Source organism: Nicotiana tomentosiformis, chromosome 6 (assembly GCF_000390325.3).
Source record: "Nicotiana tomentosiformis chromosome 6, ASM39032v3, whole genome shotgun sequence".
Lineage (NCBI taxonomy): Eukaryota > Viridiplantae > Streptophyta > Magnoliopsida > Solanales > Solanaceae > Nicotiana > Nicotiana tomentosiformis.
In genome coordinates, this window is record NC_090817.1 from 33627519 (window position 1) to 33651986 (window position 24468).

A 24468-nucleotide genomic window follows, 5' to 3' on the forward strand; every position below is an offset into this window, starting at 1 on the left:
AGAAGCTCTCTCATCCGTCAAGGGCCATTGCCCAATTCTGAGCGGGAAAAGCGTCATCCCTTCAAACACCACTCGTTCCGATACGATAGTGCAAATCTCAGGTCTAGAACCTCATCTCAGCCAATACATGCAGCCTAGCTGACAAGTCACACCAAAACCACATGGGTTCTCACACAAAATGGTCCGTATGCCAAACAAGAAATAACTCGGGTATGCAGCAAAATAGAAAGAAAGCAAGATACGTGGACTACCTAACAAGTGCAACAGATATAACAACAAAATTCAAATTCATTAGCTCATCAAATAGAGAGAAAATAAATCAAGAATTAAACATAAGGATCGGGTATCCCACATAACATCCGCTGCGGCATACAGCCCGATCCCAAATATATCGATCCACATAGGAATACCTATCGAGCCCAAGTGCTCAATTTCACTGATCACATGAATGCCGATATTAAGCACGATAGAATGAACAAATATAATTGTGGTAAAATGAATAGAAATAATACAACATGGAGGAAAGAAAACACAACTAAGTTGCAATAAGCAATTCAACATTACGAGGGTCATCTTGCCCATATCTCCATAAGGCATGAATGGAATTACAACATGCGTGAAAATAATCATACAACCTCACAGCCCATCACATCATAAGAGAGGAGAACATAACATAGACCAGGGAACAATTATTCTGCCCGGTAATATAACCACGATATCAACTCCACAAGAGTACCCAAACTTGATCCGGTATAGAATACATATTTTCTCTACGCTTTTAAATAGCCCCCAGACCAATTCTGATTTTTCCAAAATAGGTAAATATCCTTCTAAAAGTCCATAGCAATCTATACATAATGTATGCTGTTAGTTATCCCATCCTCAACATTTCTTCACAATTCGCAATTAAGATATAGTCTGCCTACGAGGACATCCAGCTCCGAAACCTCATGAACACTAGAATTCCATACTCAATCTCAACTACAACTACACTACTCAAATGGCTAATACATCACTCATACTCCATCACCTTACGAAAATACCCACATAGATCTTCCATATCGCGTAACAAAACATGAACTTCAGAAGACCCCAGAACCTGAAAATCACTGTACCACTAGCAAAGCATCTGCAATCCAAAACACAAGGCGTCTTCCTAAAATGCATGCTCTTCACATGCGATATCCAATAATGCCAGCATCCTATTAACTGCTGATATCCATCCAGGAGGAAACCATCATGCACAACATGTTCCTTATGTCCGTAGCAGACAGCCAACTCAAGTTGTGGCCGATACCATCAAGAATTCTTCGAGATCCGCCCGCACATAACTAAGCCATCAGGATCGAATCTACCCAACTCAACCGAGTCACGCAAGCCGTTCGGCCCAAGAGTACTCTATTGCCTTGCTGGGCCAACTCGAGCTGGTCCATTCCCTCGGATACTCCTCGACTTTTCCTCGGGGTAGCAGTTCTCCATGTTGATACACTACAATCTCGAAGCCAAAGTTCAATACAGAAAATCCTAGCACGAACCATGTAGCCCATAAGTTCACAACTACTGTATTTTCTCTGAATCACCCCATAATACCGTAACCGAGATACCCACACCAAGTAGACCTTCTGTGGATCTGAAGTTGTTCCTCTGACCTCTTAAACACTGAAACGTAGAATTATTAAGGATGCAAAAAATCCGCAAGTCCCAATATTATCCCATGAAAATCCCAGATGTTAATCATATAATGATTTCGGGGAACCTTTCAATACTATATACATACACCTCAGGCCAAAATTGATATAGCACTTGACTCTACAATCTGCTCATCGATAATAGACTCCCCCACTTGGCGTGAAGCCATAGGAAATAATCTGATGATCCACAATACTAACCTTTACCACTAGTACAACGCCAATCATAAGATACCTCAAATCATCTACTAAGCGTATGTCCTCCCTCGTTACAGTCGAACTCGCTTCCTCTAGTGTCGTGAATGCTAGTATGTGCCTCCCACTGAGTAGAAATCACATGCGAACCACATAATCTCTAATACCACTAACTATCCTCCAATCAACATCCCCTCGTGACCCTACCACGATCGCGATGATTAGGCAACCAATTAAACCTTCCTATGCTCGTACTTAACAACCAGATGCTAGAACCAGCTGCACCCCTGCGTTAACAACTGAATAATCTCTCAATACTTCCGCATCCTAAATCTAGACGATACGTTGAGACAATGGTTAAGTACCCTGGCTCCCTCTTAGCCCATCCGTAGCATCACGAACTGTTGGCGCATAGCTGATACTGAGTGCGCAATTTCACACACGAGTGGATGCAAAGGAACATAAGATATAAGCTTCAAGATGAATCAATGTCGCACGATAAGGAATGAAAAAAGTGGAATTCCTAATAGTTTATGTAGCCTCTCGAAGATAGGTACAGATATCTCTGTACTGATCCGCAAAACTCTACTAAACCTGCTTATGACTCGTAGAAGCTATGAACCTAGAGATATGATACCAATTTGTCACGATGAAAACTCCCTCCGAGGAAGTCATGATGGCACCTAGCATCTAAAACTAGGTAAGCCTAATACATGCTGAGCATTAATAAAATTTAACTAACTTGACTGCAATAAAAAGAAATTCCGTAAAAACATAGTCAAACCAACCTCAGCTACAAAATCCCAAAACTGGTAATAACAGTCACAAGACTTTCTAAGGGTAACTATAAATAAGGAGTACATCATTGTTCCGGAATAATAGGAGACAATGGAAAAAAAATACAACAGAAGGTGACTTCGGGGCCTGCGACCGTCGAACAAGTATACTTGAAGTCTCCATCGGCGTAGACATAGGTCTCCAACCAACTCAATCATAAGTACATGGATCTGCATAAAAATGTGCAGAAGTATAGCATGAGTACACCACAGCAGTACCCAGTACGTATCAAGACTAACCTCTATGGAGTAGTGACGAGGTACAGTAAGAGACACTTACTAGTGAAGATAACTTGTGCAGCATAGTAGTATAATGATTATAATGGAAAGCATATCAATGTAAGGCCAATAGCAAAGAGAGTTCAAATTACAACCAAAGTGAAGATAAGGGGAACATAAATGGAAATGAGAAATAACCAAATAATTAAGCAACCACACAATTGGGGTACGGGTGAAGTATGAATGTGTTCAAGTAGGGAAAACGATGACAACTCAACCAATCTAATTATTCATAATACGCGAATTTCAATAACCCCACTTCTTGTAATCTCAGATCATAAATCATAACTTCCAAACGCTACACGCATGGCACCTTGTGCCCACATTTTCCATATCACTTTCGCACAGCAAAATCTACGTGCTACCAGGTACATAGTATTCGTGTCAAATGCTAATAAATAATATTCGAGGGATCTACTTATATACAATAAAGTAACATTGCAGTTTCTGAACCAAAAATGAAATCAATGAGAAAATGACCAGTTTATCTTGGAAAACACTTGGTTGAAGAGAATAACATTTTCAAATGAAATAAGGCATCGGATAAGTCACCGATTTGAATCTAAAATTTAATAAATTAAAACATAATTGCAATTCCTTTTTAAGCAAAGTAGAAATATCAAATATGGTAAGGAAATTTAGTTGAGAAATTGATTAAAGTGAAATATGACGACCATTAAAAATAGTAAAGTACCGAATGAAACGACGAGTGCTAACTTAAGAGTCACGTAAGGTAAACATGTTATTAATTCTTTTATTTAAAATCGATATATTACTAACAACTCAACAGGGTATGAGATAATGACTCAGCGTAGTAAATTCATCTTGAAAATTAATTCACCAAAATAATAGTAATAGGAAAGGAAAATAGGAAATGACGGCAAGGCAGTAAACTACTGAAAATAACTCAATCCTCGAAAACTAGTAAAACCATAAGTACCAATCCTGAGAGTCTAGTATGAAGAACCGGAGCCAACACAATACAATAAGGAATACAAAACACATAAACTGTTGCGGCGCGCAACCCGATCCCACCGTACAACACTATCCACCCTTTTACCACCATGTAAATATCAATAATAATAAATAAAAATATGCTGCGGCGTGCAACCCGATCCCACCATATAATCAGAATCAATATCATAATTCACCCTTATTTCACCATATTAATCCATCCTTATTTTACATGTTGCGGCGTGCAACCCGATCCACAAGCAATTCAGATTAACATCAACAATTTGATACTCAATTTACAAGAATTTCTATAATCATAGAGTATGCGTACACGGAAATGAAGGAATCACATAAAAACTAAGGAACGCAATAAATATTACAAAAGAAACGGGACAAATGGAGCACTTGACAACTAAGGTGTGCAATACAACAATTAAGGCAAGTAGCAGATAAGTATAAAGTCATGGAAGGAACTCAACAATTAAGAGTCGCAAGACAATAAGGAAGGCAACAACTTCAACTAAAACATATAAGTGCATAATATCAAGTAAGAAATACCATGACTGCTAACAACGTCAAATAAAGTATGTAAGAGTAAACATGTGCCAAAAAAATTCAATTAAATACATAAAAGATTCCTAAGAGTTTAAACCGATAGAAGTTTCACATATAAGCCTGAGCACGTATTCGTCACCTTGCGTACACAGCTTTCACATTACACAAATTACACAAACGGGGTAATTCCCCCACACAAGTTTAGGCGAGATATTTACCTTAACGAAGTTAGGCCGATACTCCAAAATGGCCTTCTCGCATGAAACGACCTCCGGACGGCTCAAATCTAGCCAAAATAATTAAAACTCATAGGAAATAATTTCGGATAATAAAGCGTCGAAGTTTAATTTGACTCTAAAAAGTCAACCCGAATGTCAACCCCGACCCGCACCTCGGAACTCAACAAATATTCATGAAATCCGAATACACATTCCGATACGAGTGCAACCACATCAAAATTATAAAATTCCGATAATGAATTGCCCTCCAAATTCTCATTTTTAGTTTCCAAAGTTTTTACAAAAATCTCATTTTCTTCCAATCAATTCACTAATTAATGATGAAAAATGATGAAATCATGAAATACAACCAATTTCGGATATAGAACATTTACCCAAATCAAACTCGTGAAGAACTCCTCCAGAATTGCCCAAAATCGAGCTCCAAAATCCACAAATGAACAAAATTGTCAAACCCCCGAATATATGTAATTTTGCCCTGTTTTATTGCATTTGCGGACCATTATTTCACACCGCGATCTCGCATTTGCGGTTACAGCTAGCCAGCCCAGTGGGCATACCTGCGCAAGAATGAGTCGCACCTGCGAACTCGTAGATGCGCACAAATAGCCGCAGAAGCGATCCTCTACCTAGGCCTCTATCGTCGCATAAGCAACCAGATTTTTCACACAAGCCACTCCGCATCTGCGATCAACCCTCCGCAGATGCGGATACACCAGAACACTTCCCAACAGCCTTAACCAAAATTTTTCGAAACGATCCAAACCTCGTTCGAAACTCACCCAAGCCACTCGGGATCCCATCGAAACTCACCCAAGTCTTATAATATATCATGGACCTACTCAAGGCCTTATATCACATCAAACAACGTCGAAACTACAAGTCGCACCTCGAATCAAACTTATGAGTTGATGAAATTTTCAAATTCTACAACTTGTGTCAAAACATATCAAATTAATCCGGAATAACCTCAAATTTTTCACACAAGTCATAAATGACATAACGAAGCTATTAAAATTTCTGAAATCAAAATTCGAGTCCGATATCAACCAAGTCAACTCCCAGTCAAACTTATGAATATTTCAAAACTTCAACCTTCCTTTTTTTCGTCAAAATGCTTTAAGTTATCTTACGAACCTCCAAATCTAAATCCGAACGCACGCCTAAGATCGAAATTACCATACGAAACTACTAGAATCATTAAAATATCATTCCGGAGTTGTCTACGCAAAAGTCAAATATCCGGTCAACTCTTTTTACTTAAACTTCTAAAACAAGAATTGTTCTTCAAAATTAATCCCAAGTCGCCCGAAAACCAAACTCGACCGCATGCGTAAGTCATATTACATAATATAAAGCTGCTAGAAATCCTAAGTCACCGAAAGAGATGCTAATTCTCAAAACGACCGGTCGTGTCGTTACACATAGTGACTATTTATATTTCGAAGAACACTTAGGGTAAAAAAATGTAGAGGAAAAAAATAATAGAATTTGAGAGAATAGAATATAAGTCAAGTAGATATCTTGATATGAAATAACCTTTTGCTGCTTGAATATATTCGTGAAAATGTTTGAAAAATTACATAAGAAAAACAAAAACAGATAGGTAAGAAAATGTTTAAGCACTCTAAGTTTTATGATTTAAGCCCGGAGAAAGAGAATATAAAAGTATAATATAAATTATTAAAAATTTTACCTCCTATAGCAAAGGTATACACTCTATTTATTATAAACCAAAATTATGTTAAAATATTGTTTTCTATAGCAACCTTTTATATTTTATATCAAAATAGGTATTTATGGTATATACTACCATTGAGGCATGAAATACGCTATTTATGTTTTTCCTCTCTCTTTCTTTCAAATAACACACGATTCTCTCTCAGAATTTTTTTTCTTTCACTCTCTCTTCCTTCTCTCTCTCTTAGAATAAAATACTTGCTTCTAATCGTGAATTCTCTGACCGAATCCTCTAGGGTTAATGCAATTGAAAATACTTCTAATTTGTTGGGAGAAAGACGGACATTTTCTTCGAAATCAGATTCCTCCATTGCAAGGAGGGGGTCGTCGCTCTGAGGCTAGGGCCGTTGCTGATCCACGTCCAATCAACACTCAATAGTTAGTGAAAACGGCCGTTGGAAGAATAGTACTCAACAAGAGTCGGGGTTGATTTCCACAGGGAGTTACTAGAGGTGTTAGGAGTATACACTTGACGAAAACGAATGGAATAACTAAACTATACTTCCACAAAAGGTTTTGATTTCTAATTCTAATTTTACTCTAGAAATTATAAGCTAAGAAAAGAAACTAGAAGCGAATGATTGTTTTTGGTGCTTTTCCAAAGAGTTAAAAAGCCTAGGGATGTGACCATAACCTAGGTGTTCGCCTAATGGGTTAAATATATTAATATTTATTTGTTGATTGGTGTGTATTATAGCTCTCAACTCTACGTTATACACTCAATACCTCTCGATCAAAGAGTGAGTCAATTTGGCTTTTTCAAGTCCGAATGGGTATCAAACAAAATAGTTGATATGAGCTCAAGTCGGGTTCTCACTATCTCTAGTTTTAACCCTTTAATTAGGCTAATCAGACCCTCAATTAGCCCAATTCCGTGTTCTCCAAGTTATCCTAGACTAGGTCCCTCTTTCTCAAATAGAGACCAAGTCAAAAAGGCATGAATCAATGTTTACAACCATTAATTCTAAAAATGAAGCATAAACAAAGCTAAATAATCAACACTCAATCATAAACGAACATTAAATTAAGTACCCATAAGGTTTATACACTAAGGTTGGGTCACAACCCTAGTAAGAATCTAGCTACTTATAGTGGGAATTAAAGAAAATAAAGAAGAAATGCTAATTAAACTCATAATATAAGATTAAAATGATAAAATATAATGTTTAAACACTAAAATAGTCACAAACTTCCTAAAATGGCAAAATGTAACGGCTACAACAGCTTAAACTTCGAAACTTGACCTAAAAATGTAAAACTCGTCTATTTATAGTGACCCAAAATTCGCTGACAAATTTCTGCTGGGCATTTTCATATGATCTACGGCCGCATATGGAATTTTGCGGTCCGTACTTTCTTCTGCAGCCGCAGAAATCCTTCTGCGGACCGCACTTCTCCAGTTCTGCGGGAGACCAAACTTCCAATATTTCTGTAATTTGCACATTTTTATTAGTTTCAGGAACATAAATCAATACTTTCGGACTAAAACAAAAGCAAAAAGGTGCTAATAAGTAGTTAAAATTCCCACTTATCAACTATGCGGGGAGCAAAAATGATGTCAGAATAATCAACCCTTTGAGCGAAATGCGGCAAAAGAAAAGGAATCTGGTTCAGTTCTCCACCTTAACGATAGAAAATAGGATTGATCAAATTCTATCGACTAGAGCATAGGTACTATAACATGAACGACGGATATTATATTTTGTACAGATCTGACGAACTTTCTTCTCTTCTAAGCCGAAAAATGCCATCTCTGACGAACTTTCTTCTCTTCTTTTCTATTTAGTCACATACAATGATACAAATATATTTTATTCTGTAAAATTCACTCAAACACATTGTATTTTTGTATAAATATATTTTTTGCCTATATTTATGTATTTTGAAGGTCTGTATTTTTTTAATACATCTGAATACACCTATATTCATGCATAATATACATATAGTATGTATGAATACAGGATATAAACATTGAAATACACTAAATACTAATATTGAAATGAACAGAATATAAACAGTGAATACATTTAATTTTAAAATATAGTGAAATACAGTAAAATGCACTAAATAAAAATAGAAATACAATGAATACAACCAATGAAATATACTGAATACAACAGTAATAACATGTATTAGGAATAACTAAAATACTGTTAATACAAATACATTTGATTACACCGACTCTCTTTTATTTTGTGAGGGCACTTGATTCATGAGGGAAAAGTAATGTCGTTGACCTCTATGTTAGGGTAAGTGAGTAAGTTGTGAATGATATGTGGTACTTGTGAGTCAAATCTTGAGGCGAGGATATTACACTATTGTGCTTAGTCTATTTTAAATATTCTTGGTGTGATGAGTCTTGAGTGTTGTTTAATAAGGTCGTGTCTTTATAAAGTGTAGTTGATTGATCGAGGAAGAGCAGTGGTTTAAGTGTGGGGTGTTGATTGAAGGCTATACTTATGTGTTTTAGTCTCATATTGCACTCTAATTTACTGCACTTTAATTGAGTTTGAGCTTTAATCGCTAGTGTTTTGCACTAATTGTGTGTTTTATACCTTGTATGAGTGATTCTGATCTATGTAGATGTTATGGAACGAATTCAAGCTATTCTAGAGCTTTGAAGTCTAAGTAAAAGCCTAAGGATTAAGTTGGGATCGTGTTCGGGGATCAATGGATGATAGTGCACTTTAAGAACGAAACGATGAATCGAGCAGGCATACTGCGCATTGTCCAGTAAAATGCACATAACATTTTGCTCAGAAATCCGTTTGGGCTCCACAATATATCGTTGAAAATCTATTTAAAAGGTCTACCACTTTCATGTTTTACATTTTCTCAAATTCCCAACTTTCGCTGTGCGTGGGGCGCCACGCCTATGCAAATTCCTGCAGTCTGTCAGAAATCAATTCTCTGAACTTTCTCACTAATATCCTGCATGGCACGTTGCCCCATGCGGCGCACCTGTGCAATCTTTACAGAGTTAGTTTCCTATTTCGTGCGGGAGAAGATGTTTTCGTCTGGGCCCGATCCTACTTAGTATAAATACATGTAAAAACGTTATTTTCTGGACTTTTGACACATCTAAGACCTAAGGAGGAGTTGGAGAAGCAAAATCACAAGGAATTCATAATTCAATCCTCACTCAAGACAAGCATTTGGATTATTTTATTTTTTTCTTTACTTTAACATATTTGTGATGAATTGCTCCATATCTATGGAGTAGTTCCCTTTAGGGTTTGATGGATTTTGTGTATTGATATTTATTTGGGGATTATAACTCTAATTTTATGTATTCAACCATTTTGGATGTTTTAACCGTTGCATCTATACTAACTTGTTCATGTAATTGAAAGAGGCATAACTTGTGATATCCTTGCATTCTATGTTGTTGGTTGAATTCATTAATTCTTCTTAGTAATCAAAAGAGGCTAGTTGAATTGTTGATTAAACTTAGTTAGGAGGATAATCGAGAAAGGTTCTCCTAAAGACCAATCCACTACGAATTCTTGCATATCTTCACCGAGCTTAATTTAGTTCATCTTGTGAGGTTGAGACTTAATCGAGAGAGGAGCTTCTACTAAACGTTTGAACTAACAATTGAGTGAATTCGAGAGACTCACTTAAACATTAGACGTGAATTAACTAGGGTTAAATCCCCAGACAATTATCTTGCACCTATCCTATCAAAACCCTATTTTCTCCCATTGATTTCCTTTCTTGCTTATTCCTTGCTTCAATTGTCATTAGTCAATAGCTTTAGATCTTAGTTAATTTTAGTTAGAAATCATATAAATCTCAATTTTTGATCATCTTGGATAGCAATTAAACTACAAACTACGGAAATAATGTTTAACTCCAATCCCTGTAGATACGATATTATATTATACTATATTCGACTAGCAAGCATATTTAAGTGTGTGTTTTGTGCTCGTCAGTATTCCATTCACCCAGGTGCCGCGAAGATGTACCAGGAGTTGAGGCAGCACTATTGGTGGAGAAGAATCAATAATGATATAGTGGGGTTTGTAGCTCGGTGCCTTAACTATCAGCAGGTGAAGTATGAGCATCAGAGACCGGGTGGATTGCTACAGAGGCTAGAGATTCCAGAGTGGAAATGGGAGCAGATCACCATGGATTTTGTAGTTGGGCTCCCACGGACTTCTAGGAAGTTCGATGCTATTTGGGTGATTGTGGATCGGCTGACCAAGTCTGTGCACTTCATTCTAGTCGGGACTACTTATTCCTCGAAGCGGTTGGCTGAGATTTACATTCGCGAGATTGTTCACCTTCACGGTTTGCCGGTGTGCATCATTTCAGATCGGGGCACGCAGTTTACATCGCAGTTTTGGAGAGCGGTACAGCAAGAGTTGGGTACCCAGGTTGAGTTGAGTACAACATTTCACCCTCAGATGGACAGACAGCCCGAGCGCACTATTTAGATATTGGAAGACATGCTACGTGCTTGTGTCATTCATTTCGGGGATTCTTGGGATCGGTTCCTGCCACTCGCGGAGTTTGCCTACAATAACAGCCACCAGTCGAGCATTCAGATGCCTCTGTATGAGGCTTTGTACGAAAGACGGTGTCATTCTCCATGGATTGGTTGTTTACCTATGTGTAAACGACACCAGAATGGAGTTTTGATGGTTTCATTAGCTCCGTTGGGTGATTTTGGACTTAGGAGTGTGTCTGGATCATAATTTGGAGGTCCGTAGTTGAATTAGGCTTGAAATGACGAAAGTTGGAAATTTAGAAGTTTGACCGAGAGTGGACTTTGTGGTTACTGGGATCGGATTGGAGTTTCGGGAGTTGGAGTAGGTCTGTAGTGTCATTTGTGACTTGTGTGCAAATTTTGGGGTATTCGTGTTTTTGATGTTGTTTGAAGTGATTTGAGGGCTCGACTTAGTTTGTATCGTGTTTTAGGACTTTTTGGTATGTTTTGTTGAGGTCTCGAGGGTGTCGGGTTGATTTTGGATGGTTAACGGATCGAAAATGAGACTAAGTGCATTGCTGAAGCTAGGAGTTTTCTGTTTTGATCTCACCTGCGATGGGTTTGCCACAGGTGCGACTGGAGTTATGAAGGTGCGAAGCTAGGACGGCCTGGGGTAGGACGTAGGTGCGAGGGGTAAGCCGCATCTGCGAGCTCGCAGGTGCGAGCAAGCTCCACAGATGCTGAGAAGAGGAGCTGGGCTATTTTCGCAAAAGTGGACGTGGGGCCGCAGTTGCGGTCTCGCAAGTGCGAAGACCTTGGCCGCAGAAGCGGCAGGTCGGGGGTTGAGTGTAAGTCCGCAGGTGCAGACCCCTGACCGCAAAAGCGGTGCCACAGAAGCGGCTAAGTGACTGCAGGAGCGATAAGGCCTGGGTAGTGTTTTAAAAATGAGGGTTCTGTGTTTTTCTAAATTTTAAACATTTCAAGCTCGGGATTGGGCGATGTTTGAGAGGATTTTCGAGGGGTTTCTTAAGGTAAGTCACTTGTGCTCATTTTTGTTCAATAAATGAGCTTGAAAGTCACTTTTGTTAAATTTCCCACCAAGTTTGTATGTATTTAAGGTGGAATTTGGGAGTTTGAGGCTAGGGATTTGGAAAGTTTGATTTGGGGTTTGGCGTGGCGATTTGGTGTCGGATTTTGGTAAATTTGGTACGGATTCGTGGTTGCATGGGCTTTCGAATTTTATAACTTTTACCGTATTTCGAGACATGGGCCCGGGGGCCGGCTTTTGAGTCGACTTTTGTTTAATAACTTAGTGTTTTTCTTATGGAATTAATTCTTTTAGCTCGTGTTGATTGTATCGAACTGTTTATGGCTAGATTTGGGGCATTTGGAGGCAGATTTGTGAGGCAAGGGCATGTTGGAGTAGGGATTTGCACAGGTTGAGGTAAGTAACAGTTTTAAATTTGATTCTGAGGGTATGAAACCCCGTATTATGTGTCATGTGATTGGTTTGGGGGTGACGCACATGCTAGGTGACGGGCGTGTGAGCGGTACCGTAGGAATTGTGACTTGGTCAATTCCATGGAATTGTGTAGTTGAATAATCTGTTGTTATCTGTATATTCTCCATGTGTTATAGAAATTTAACTGCAAATCATGTTAGAAATCATGTTTAGGCTATGTGTTGGTACTGTAGGGACCCACAGAGGCCATGTTACATGTTAAATTACCTGCTAATTGCTGCTTGTACTCAGTCACAGTTTTACTTGCATATTATATCTCAATCTCTATTGTTCTTTATTGATACATTATATCATCACTGTTTGGGCTGAAGATCATGAATTTTGAGAGCCCGAGAGACTAGAAAGATTGATGACTAAGTGAGGCGAGGGCCTGATTGTGAGGATATTTATGGGAGCGGGTTGCACGCCGCAGCATGTTTTATTGATTTATACCATGATTGGCTTGTTATAGTGCTTGGGCTGAAAGAGCCTCCCCGGAGTCTGTACACACCCCCAGTGAGCGCAAGTACCTACTGAGTGCGAATGTCGAGCGCTAGTGCCGAGCGACTAAGAGAAATAAGAGACTATGAGGAATGAGTGACTGTGAGGTTGGAGTGAATTGGAGGACTCAGTGATTGTTGCTCTGAGATTATGCACTTGATTTCATTATTGTTGTACTTCAGCTGGCATATATCACTGTCATGTAATTTCTGAGAGATATTATATCCTCTTTCAATTGAACCTGACATGAATTAACTGTTTTGGCCTTAATTGTCGAACTTGAAAGCATGTCTATCTTCTTATGTTGAAATTACTGTCATTGAACTATATATGTGAAGCTCGTCACTATTTTCAGTCCATTATTTAGTTTTGTTACTTACTGAGTTGGTTGTACTCACACTACACCCTGCACTTCGTGCGCAGATCCAGGTATTTTCAGACACGGTGGGTGTTGATTCTCTGCGCAACTTGATCGTTTGGAGATTCCAAGGTAGTTGTCCGGCGTTTGCAGACCTTGTCTCTCATTCCCTATCTTTCCTGTTTATATATTTAGTTTCAGACTATCATAGACATTATTTCCAGACTTGTGTTGTATAGATGCTCATGTCCTCAATGACATCCTGATGTTGGGAATTTCCGTATTGGGTTTTGACTTTCTATCTAGTTTTTGAGAGTTTTGATGATTTAAACCTGTGTTATTTAATTTTTCATTTAAAAGTGTGGGAAGAATTTTGAAGTGTCAGCTTGCCTAGTAACATGTTAGGCGCCATCACGACAGGCTAAGTTTTGGGTCATGACATATATAATCTGTTAGATCTAAGTTGATTTCAATGATGCAAAATAACCAATTACTCCTTATGTGCATGAACAGTTTTTGAGTAATAGAATGGAAGGCATAAATGAATCAAACGAAAAAGGAAAGAGGAGAATAAAAATTAATCAAGGGAACTGGCACAATCAATCAAAACGGATATTATAGGAAGGATATCAATCAAAGGAGGCCAAGGGCACGAAATCATATGTTAAAGATTCTCCCACTTAAAGACGTCAATTGAAGCATCAATCAAGGGATTTGGAAATGGGAATATTCTCTCATTAAAGGAAGAAATGATTCAAGCCCACGAGTCAAGGCAAATCAACAGAAGAATTAATCTTGGAAAGAATCAATTTTTGATTCCTTTCTAAGTAACCCTCCCTTGGGTTTGCAATCTCTTAAAAAGACATACAAGATATGAAGGCCTCAAGAAGTATAAATACCTACTGCACCAGCCTTGGAAAGATATACTTTGATCAAACCAATTTCAATCTCTTTGTTCTACTTCAAACAAACACTATAGTCTGCTTTAGGTTTCTTGTGTAACAAAGAAGAGAGAGAGAGAGAGAGAGAGAGAGAGAGAGAGAGAGAGAGAGAGAGAGAGAGAGAGAGAGAGAGAGAGAGAGAGAAGAATATTGGTGAGTCATTGTATCAACTTTAAAGAGAAGAACAAAGTGACAAAAGTTGTTGATGTATAACAACATCAACCCACCTTTACTAAGCTACTTCATACTTGAAAAAGGTCACCCTTGCAACCCAAGGGGACTGGACGTAGGATTCACTCTGAATCCGAACCAGTATAAAACATACTGTGTCATTTATTTTCTGCATTTTATCTTCTATATTCTGTTCCTGAAAAGCCCAGTCGACTAGAATGCAAATTAGTCAGCTACCTTGAAAAAGAAAAGAAAAATTACAATTCACTCCCCCACCCCTCTTGCACTTTCAATTGGTATCAGAGCAGGTCTCACATTTTTTGCTTAACAGTTTGTGAGGAAAGATCATGGCAAATCAAGTAACTGCTGGAGCACTCTTTCAAGAAGGAACATCACAAACCAGGCTACCATATTTCAATGGACAACAATTTTCTCACTGGAAAGTACGAATGGAAATCTATGCAAAATCTTATGATGTAAAAGTATGGCGCGTTATCAAAAAAGGGAACTATCCACTACCAGCAGTAGCTCAACCACCTACTAATCTTGAAGATATAGATGAATACACAGACGAACAAATGGTGGTCGTTCAGGTTAATGCTAAGGCACGAAACCTGTTGTATAACGCTATAAGTAGAGAAGAGTATGAGAAAATTTCAAGTCATGATACTGCCAAAGAAATGTGGGATGATTTGGAAGTCACCTATGAAGGAACCAGCAAAGTGAAAAAAACTCGGATAAACATGTTAGTTCATGATTATGAACTTTTCCAGATAAAAGAAGGGGAATCCATTGAGGAAATATTCGCAAGAATCAGCAAAATCATTGGCGATCTGAAAGCCTTTGGTAAATCCTACTCAAGTGGTGATCAAGTTTGAAAAATCCTAAGGAGTTTACCTACCACTTGGCAGACGAAAGTGGTTGCACTCGAATCTCAAGATCTAAACAAACTTTCATATGATGAACTACGAGGAGATCTTATAGCATTCGAGAAAACTCATCTCACGAAAACAAGTCAGAAAGAAAAGAAGAAAACAGTTACCTTCAAAACTACAACTGAAGGACCTGAGAATGATATTGATGACGACCTAGAAGCTCTTGAAGAAGAAATTGCCATGGTATCGAGAAGCATGGATGGATTGATGAGAAGGTATAGAAACACAAGAAGTGGAAGGATGTCATCCAGGCGAACCAGGAAATACAATGAATAAGATAAGAATGATGGGAAGTATTATGAATGTGGAAGATATGGACATGTTCAAGATGAATGCCCAGGTTTTAAAAGAAAAGTCTACAGAGGGTTCAATAAAAACAAATCCTTCGGAAGTTGGAGTGATTAACATAGTTCAGAACATGAAGAAATAGCAAATATGTGTTTTATGACCATCCTGGAAAATGACATGAACAAATACTCTGGTTGTTGGACTGATGAAGATACATCAGATGATGAATGCAAGGAAGATACTGAAAATGGTTTCATGGCACGAGGTGAAACAAGCGAGGTAAGATCCTATAACTGTGATAGATGTAATGAATTGTAGGATATTTTTGACCTTACCCAAAAAGTATCTCAAAAAATGTTGAATGAACTAAGGAGACTCAATACGGAAAAGAAAGATTGGGAAATTAAGCTTAAAGTCTGTGAAATTGAAAGAAATGTACTCCAAGATGAAGTACAGGAATTGCAAATGCAACTTAATGGCATGCGCAAATCCACTAGTCACAGTTCTGTTAAGACTAACCAGGCGACTTACAAGCCAACTGGAAAAGGACTGGTTAGAACTGAGTCCATAAGTACTAACACAAGTGGTAGATCGAAAATTGGATCAACCTCTATGTGTCATTACTGTAACAAAGTTGGACATAAATATTTCTTTTATCGATTTCGTAAATCTAATGTTTCAGGATGGATTTGAAAACCCAAAAATAACCCCGATTCCACTAGAATTAACCAACAAGGAACCAAGCAAGGTTGGGTACCTAAAAGGTGACAATTCTATTTTGTAGGAACACCACAAAAAAAGCTGCAAAGGAAAATGGTATTTAGACAGTGCGTTTTCCAGTCACATGACAGGTGACAAAAATCTGTTCAAAGAAGTCACAAAAAAATGGTGAAAATGTCAAATTTGGTGATAATTCAAAAGGAAAGATAATTGGTACTGGTACAGTTCCATTTGGAAATAACTGTGATATTACAGGGGTATATCTTGCAGATGGACTCAACTACAATCTTTTGAGCATAAGTCAGCTATGTGATTCGGGATATGAAGTAAAATTCAAGAAAACATTATGTGCCATTAAAGATTGTAACGACTCGGCTGGTCGTTTTGAGAGTTGTAGCCTCGTTCCCCCATTTACTGCTCATTTTGTACCTTATAACTGTTATGTGACTTGTCGGGGTAGTCCGTTCGGGTCCGGAGAGATTTCAGAATGAATTGAGACACTTAGTCTCAAAGTTGGAAGCTTAAGTTGAATAGGTTGACCGGATATTAACTTATGTGTAAACGACTCCAGATTGAAGTTGTGATGGTTATGTTAGCTTCGTTGGGTGATTTTGGACTTAGGAAAGTGTTCGGATTATGATCTGGAGGTACGTAGTTGAATTAGGCTTGAAATGGTGAAAATTAGATTTTTGGAAAGTCGGACCGGGAGTGAAATTTTTGTATCAATTCTCATGTCTGGCAGGTTCATATTGATTTTCAGTTCTGGAGCATTTTGCTGATTGTTGACTGCTAGCATTTGTTAGGCACCAAGGGATTATGGACTTTTCTTTGTCTTCTCCCTTGTTTTGGATGATTCAGTGATGTTATTGATTACTTCCACTAATGGGGGTTCACACCTACCTCTTCTGTTTTTGACCGCAATCCTACTATTCATCACAGTTTCTCTTCCTCTGCTAAATTGAACATTTGTCTGCTGCGAGGATTGCTTTTCTTTTGTCACTGGAATATCAGCAATTTGAGAGTTTGTGGATGCATTCCGGTTAGCCTCATCATTCTTCTTCACTCCTTTTCCTTTTTGATCTAGTTGATGATTCTGTTCTTGTTTATCCTTTGTCTGTTCATTCTCCTGCACCCCTATATTTCTACCATTGGCTTGCTCATTATCGCTCTTCTCCTTCTGCTTACCAAGTTCCCTTTCCAATTGACTAATTTCGTGACCTTGTAGTCTAGAGTGATTGCAGTACTTAGAGACCCCTTCGTATTCAACCTTTTTCTCGGATATTAGCAACATTTCTGGACCTAACAAAGAAATGGCTTAGTCTAGACTTGAATAATCAATCTCAACGTGAACTTTGGCCATACTTGGTCTGGTCTTTCCATTAGTAGCAATGTCCATGTACATTGGGGTTCCAACTAGGCTCAAGATTTATTTGATTTAGTGTCAGGTATGCAAGTGAAAGGGAAGTTTTGGCAAAAGAACCCAAACCGGAGCAAGAGAGCTATCTTCTTTAGGGGTTAATAACATCTATACGTATGGAGAGAATTTTTTTAGTTCTCTGTTTTGACCCAACCACTTTTGAAATTAAAATGAAAACTTGAAAACCAGTGACCTAATCGACAATGGAGATTGGGACTGAGCTCCCATATCTTTTGAACTTCCTAGTTACATTAATAATATGATTAAGTAATATATATTTGACTTTTAACCCTGCAGTGGAGGTCAGCAATTGAATTTTCTCTACTCCTACTGCTTATGATCTTATCAATCCTCCTGAAAATGATCTCAAAAGTTTCAGATGGATTAAAAAGTTCCAAACAAAATAAAATTCCTCATGTGGCTTTGCTATCATTTTCCAACTAAAAACAACTTGAATCACATTGGGATTAACATAAATAATGTGTGCAAAATGGATAAGGAAACCCTAGAGCACATATTCCTCTACTACAAAGTGCTAGTAGTTTCTGAGGATATTTTAATATAGGCTCTACCAACAATAAGGAGGATATTCATCATCTTCCTTATCATGAATAAATTCTTAAATTTCAAGTACATCCTGATAAAGCAACGGTGACAACCAGATACATATTTAAAGCCACAACACATGAGGACCTGGTCAATCTTGCAGGAATACAAAGGCATCAAAAATGGAAAAGAAAAGTGAAAAAGTACAATAGCTGCCCTTCATCCTCATCATAATAACTGATTCGAGGAGAATTATGAATCTAGAATTAGAAGAACAGTCACAAAATAGGTGTGAGATCAGTCTTAAATAAGTGGTGTATCAAATTCTTCCGGCAGTCCCATGGCACAAATATGGATTACATACCTTCTTCACTCGAGAGGTTTTCTCATCTTTCTGTAGTTCATTACTTGGGTTGAAGGACTACATGCTGCAGAACAAATGATTAAAAACAAAACAAAGAGTCATGCCTCAGCAGCTCCACACACGCAAACAAGTGAAAAGTGGAGAGTAGTTATTAAAATATATTAGCAATAAAACCTAACCAAAATCTTATGGTATTCACCAGATTAAGTTGCTACCTTGATTTGTGTTCTGTTGTATGTATAAGTTATGTGAACTAATCCATCAGTAGATTGGATAACAGCTGGATAAGAGAACTCTCCTACAGTCTCCTCAAGCGTAACAACATCGTGCCACGAATCTCCATCATCTTCTGAGAGTGCTACCTTTAGCACACCCCTAGAAATTGTATTGTACGCAAGCAAAAGACGACCATCTTTCAGCTTTGTTCCATCAATCCCTGCTTACCAAGTAATCACATAAGCCATAACTACGTTGGAATGAATAGTTGCTTCTCATATTCTTGTGGAAAGTCATATTACTAATGTTCACGCCTACAGTTTAAGAAAGCATGTAAGTTTGATCACATGTAAAAATCTCGTAGCTAAGGAAACCTATGAAGAAACAAAATGTAACCATAGTAGTACAGGTACATCATTTTCAAACACCCTAAAGATGAATTGCATTTTCCTACATAGTTACCTGAGTTAGGATTCGGCAGTTCAGTAGGCTTTGCATAACTCCAAGTATAACCACTGTCATGGGACTCCGACATGCAGATCTTATTAATGCCAGTGAATGATCTTAGAAGAACACGCAACGTCCCATTTGCAGTCTGATAAGGGACGGGTTGAATCACACTAAGAGGGTTATTCTCGATGTATATTGGGCCGTTCTTCCTCCATGTCCTACCTGAATCGGCAGTCATCTGTAGTAAAGAAACAGAAGGCACCCTTTAGTTCCATTAGAACACAGTAGGAATGGATTCTTAGAATTTTCCAAATATTTAGTACTACCTCCATCCATGCTCCCCAAGAGTTCCAACTCTCCACAGATGATCCACAAAGCAAGGAACCGCTTTCCAGCAAGATAGGCTAACGAAAACAAGTGAAAACTTATTCTTAGCTTATCAGATATTCTTAGAGTTGATACATCTAAGATATGGATGGAACTTAAGAGTATTGAATTCGCCACATTCATGCCTTATTTTTTATTGGCCCCAATATACCAGGAGGAAGCTGTTCTCTTGCTGTCCATGTAACACCACCATCGTAAGATCGCTTCAAGCATCCACTCCATCTAATGTATCAAAACCATCAGCAAGCATCGGGAGCACAAAGTATGCTGGAGAAGTTCAATAATTTCAATTTTTGGTTATACTACATGCCAGCCTTTTGATTAACTCATTGACTAAATTTTGTTATAGAATTATGAATTATTATAAGTATAATCAACCCTTACTTTTGGAACTAATTTAGAATTTAGAAATGCTGTAAAACTGTTTTAGAAAATTTGAGACAATTTTTTGGTGACCTTTTTTGGAATGGTGACTAGGTCATCTAATTTTTCTAATTTTGTTTGACCTTTGGAATGGTGACTAGGTCAGCTTCTGAGAAATTGCAGATTTTGTTAAACATTTAACAAGCTCGATAACTCTTTAAAACTTAAAGAACCTTGATATAATTGATAATATGCCATTACCTCAGAAAATAACATATTAATGCATTAAGGGATGAAATGAGAAAAGTAACTAAGGGCATCAATGTTAGTGCACGTTTTGAGCAGTACAAAAATGATATCAAATACTAATGAGCCACAGTATAACTGTTAAATGAAAAATATATAAAAAATGAAGGATGTTATAAACTATTGACACTGAAGAGTTTTATTAGTGGTTTCCCTAGTAAAAGGCAAGTTTGAACGTATCCCATGGACGTGGTAAGTCAACATCGCATTCAACAAAATAGAAAAGATAGTAGTACTTTAAATTCAACAATTTACTGTGATGTAACTCGAATAATATGCATGACCAAGGAGTCATTTACATGAGAATGAAATTTAGCTCCCAATTATTGCATAAAAACAAGAAGTCAATGCATTTGAAGAAAATATTAACATTTTCTCAACTCTTTTATGATTAATAAGATTATAATCAGGTTGTAAGGAAATGCAAAAAGACTTAAAATATTACTCCTATTGACTTTGTGCGCAAAACACAGCTTTGGTATGAAATGCAACACCTTTGACTTTATGAACAAAACAGAGCAAGGGTATGTGAATAAATTTGCGTTTGTTATGAAATTGATTGTGACTTCATGTTCTATGCATTAATAGTTTTCTTAACACTCTTGTAGTAGTTCATGCTAATACAAAAATTATCTTAGCTCTTCAAGTTTCACGTATTGATGGAAGGTAAGTAGCAAGACACGTCGTTTTATTTTACTAGTGAGACGCTGAAAAGGTTTAACAGATACATGCCTATAAATGCCTATAAACTGTACTCCCCTCGTAGTAAATTATTGTGTTATCAGTGTTTTCTGGCGAACAATATCACATTGTATCATTCAATGAAACTTAATTGTGGAAAACAAATCTGACTATAAAATGTTAGCTTTGAAACTAAAAGCTCAAACATCTTATGGATATCTAGAGTCTGGTTAGAGATCTGCATAATATAATTAGCCACTAGATTAAAAGGGAAGCCTGAATACTTACTTTTGTACCTCTTGCCCAATTTTATAGAATAATAGTACTTCACTGGAAGGAAGCTTAAACAGTACAGGGTTCCACATTGAGACATTAAATTCCTCATCAGCAATTACAGGAGCGTTCCAATGGCCATCCTGCTCAAAATGTTTCATGTTTTCAATTGAATTATCCCATACAACAACAACAACAACGACCACTAAAATCCCACAACAACAACGACCACTAAAATCCCACAAGTGGGGTCTGGGAAGGGTAGTGTGTACACAGACCTTACCCCTAGCCCGAAGGGGTAGAGAGACTGTTTCCGAAAGACCCTCCGCTCAAGAAGACGGAAAAGACAAGAAGAGAAGGGAAGGGACAATATATTAGTACCATCAAACAGAAACCAAAGAAATAATACCAGCATCATAAGAACTAGAAAATAGTTGAAATGCAATAACAAAACTAGAAAATAGTTGAAATGCAATAACAAAACCAGAAAATAAGCCCCGATGCTATGAAAAACGGAAGGATAGTGTGAACACAGCATTAACCACTAGCAGTCTAAGGCCAACCCTATCGAACTAGCCTCACCCCCGGACTCGACTACGTCCTAACCTACAACCCTAATGCTCGACCTCCACACCTTCCTAACAAGGGCCATGAATTATCCCATAATCAGTTTAAAAAGGTAAATCATCTGAGGACTTCACATGTCAATAAGTTTGAAACGATATTTAGGAAAGGTCAATGTAAGTTCCGTAACGACTTAGCTGATATTAATGAACTATAAACTGAAACCATCGGCTCAAGTATTGGTTTGCAGTAAAATGCTGATGTATATTATACAAAGAAAACACGGCATACCACCAAAAAGCTAGAGAACTCAAGTTGTACAGGATGTGATTACCTTAAAAGTTTGTACCCAAATTTTCACATCAGGAGCTCCCTCTACTGTACCACCAAAATAAGCAACCAAGAAATGATCTTTATTCACCTTTATAATAACCAAATCAGTCACAATCTCAGACCATCAGTCAATGAAAAAATAAAAGTCAATCTACCTAATGACTGAACCTGAACTAAAATTTATCACAACCTCAACAATAGTAGAAGCATGACAATTATTGAACGGGGCCGAATTAGCTGCAAAAGTGAACTCCTCTACCAATGGAACCCATGACCGATTATCAATCTCCATTTTGACAATTGTTGTGGTACTTGTTAGTACTCTTCTTTCCTCACTGTATTAAGTAGATCAGACACAAGTAAGGTTCTTTGAAGTTGAAGAAAAATATATTTAAATTGTGGGGAAAAGAAATAAATATTCTCTTTGTCCCAAAAAGAATGACACTATTTCCGTATTAGTCCGTTCCAAATAGAATACCTTTCTGAATTTGGACACGATTTAACTCGAACTTCTCATTTTACCATTAATGATAAGCTTTTATAATCACAAATGTTATGGCATGTTTAAGACCACAAGTTTCACAAAAGATTGGTTTTTTTCTTAAACAACATATCAAATCAAATTACGCCATACAAATCAAAACGGAGGGAGTAACATAAAGGAAAAAAGGAGTGATTTATTCAAAGAATAAACCCCTCTTTAAGAACCCAGAAAAACTCAAAATACTATGTTCTATAGTATGGCCAGTACTCATTTTTTAAAAGAATATGCATATACCTCCCAAGAAAGGTATCAACTGGATGAGATATAGAAATAACCAACTTATGTTTGGGCTCCAATATATACTTAAACCCAGAAAAAGAACCATAAAAGTGAGAAAATTTGAAGAAAGAAACCAAAAAGATAAAAAGAAACAACAGTGGAATCAACACAAAGCTTGAAACTTTAGTGCAGTTGGCCATGAAAATGCAATTCAAGAACTTAAAGAATCTCAGATTCAGCACTTAGCTAAACAAATTCAGTACTTATCAATAGCAAGAGCACAAAATTTGCACATACGACAAGAAATTAGGTACCTGAAGTCAAAATGGCGTGAGATAGATGTGGGGTTCACCTGCTATCTCTTATACAGGGATTAGGGAGTAATAAATTGCTTAAATGCTCAATCAGCAATCTGCTGAAATAAATTCAAGATTTGAAGATTACTCTATTATTCTTTTTTTTAATCTCAACTATCACAGATACTGGAATTTTTAAAGTTGCCTATCAAAAGAACAACCCTTTAAAGTTGCCTATCAAAATACGTTATTAGTTTAAAGGGTTGTTCTTTGGAAAAGAAAAAACAATAATGGGGTGCTTCAGTAGGAAAAACGTGAAAGAGCAGTGTGATTATGCATATAAATGGATGAAAATTTGAATATGGCGATATATATAATTGTCGACTCTGCTGATGAAGTGTCTCTAATTGAGCTAACCCAGCCGAGAGAACAAATCTGAAAAATTGTACTTTGGATCTTCACTTAAGATGGTCAGCAAATTCTCAAAAGTGGTGTATATTTAGTCCAAAAATCCAATAAATTACAGGCTCAAATGGGTGGTTTGGGCTGATGTTGAGCGGGTTAAGATGGGAGCCAATCCTGCCCAGAGGTTACATGGGTAAGGGGGCTAAACAAAGAATCATAGACCAGCCGGTCCATCTTGACCCAGCTTTTCTTTTTTCTTCTTGGAGATATCAGTTAAAATTTTAAAAATTTTAGCTCCTATAGTAGCAAACGTATACACTCTATTTATTATAAACGAATACAATTTTAAAATATTATTTTTTATAGCTACCTTTTATATTTTATAGCAAAATAGGTATTTATGGTATATACTATAATTAAGTTGTGAAATACCCTATTTATGTTTTCTCGCTCTCTCTTTCAATTAACACATGATTCTCTCTCAAAATTCCAATAAAATTTTTCTTTTTTCTCTCTCTCTTCCTTTTCTCTCTTCGAGTACGCCGGATATTGCAATAAATTTGTACTGCTTAGTTTCTACGCCAGATATTGTAATGGATTCCTCTACACTTGATACAGCAATATTTTTTGAATTGCATAAAGTCAAAACAAGAAAAGAGAAAGAATAAATATGTTGAGTCACACCCAATTTGTGATTTGACCGGTCGAAGAAGTCAAGCAGGCGTTTTGGGTTAACAACCAATTTCTTTCGATCAAGCACGGAGTGGACCA

At 37.3% G+C, this 24468-nt stretch overlaps 1 protein-coding gene across 5 annotated transcripts; it reads right to left on the reverse strand.

The window, feature by feature from the left end:
• Positions 1-18328: 18328 nt before the first annotated feature.
• LOC104084694 (uncharacterized) lies at positions 18329-23915 on the reverse strand. Of its 5 annotated transcripts, XM_070177259.1 has the most exons (10): positions 23579-23905; positions 23012-23514; positions 22424-22568; positions 22235-22321; positions 21352-21479; positions 19839-19935; positions 19653-19730; positions 19339-19564; positions 18876-19096; positions 18329-18724 (listed from the first exon to the last, which is right to left on the reverse strand). In XM_070177259.1, the coding sequence occupies exons 2-10, from the start codon at positions 23194-23196 to the stop codon at positions 18701-18703; spliced, it is 1191 nt and encodes a 396-aa protein (XP_070033360.1). In that variant the 5' UTR covers positions 23197-23514; positions 23579-23905; the 3' UTR covers positions 18329-18700. The 5 variants fall into 5 exon arrangements, with proteins under 5 accessions (XP_070033360.1, XP_009586911.1, XP_009586910.1 ...); XM_009588616.4 differs by having other exon boundaries at positions 22235-22278; positions 22402-22568; positions 23012-23908; XM_009588615.4 differs by having other exon boundaries at positions 23012-23905.
• Between the last annotated feature and the right edge of the window lie 553 nt (positions 23916-24468).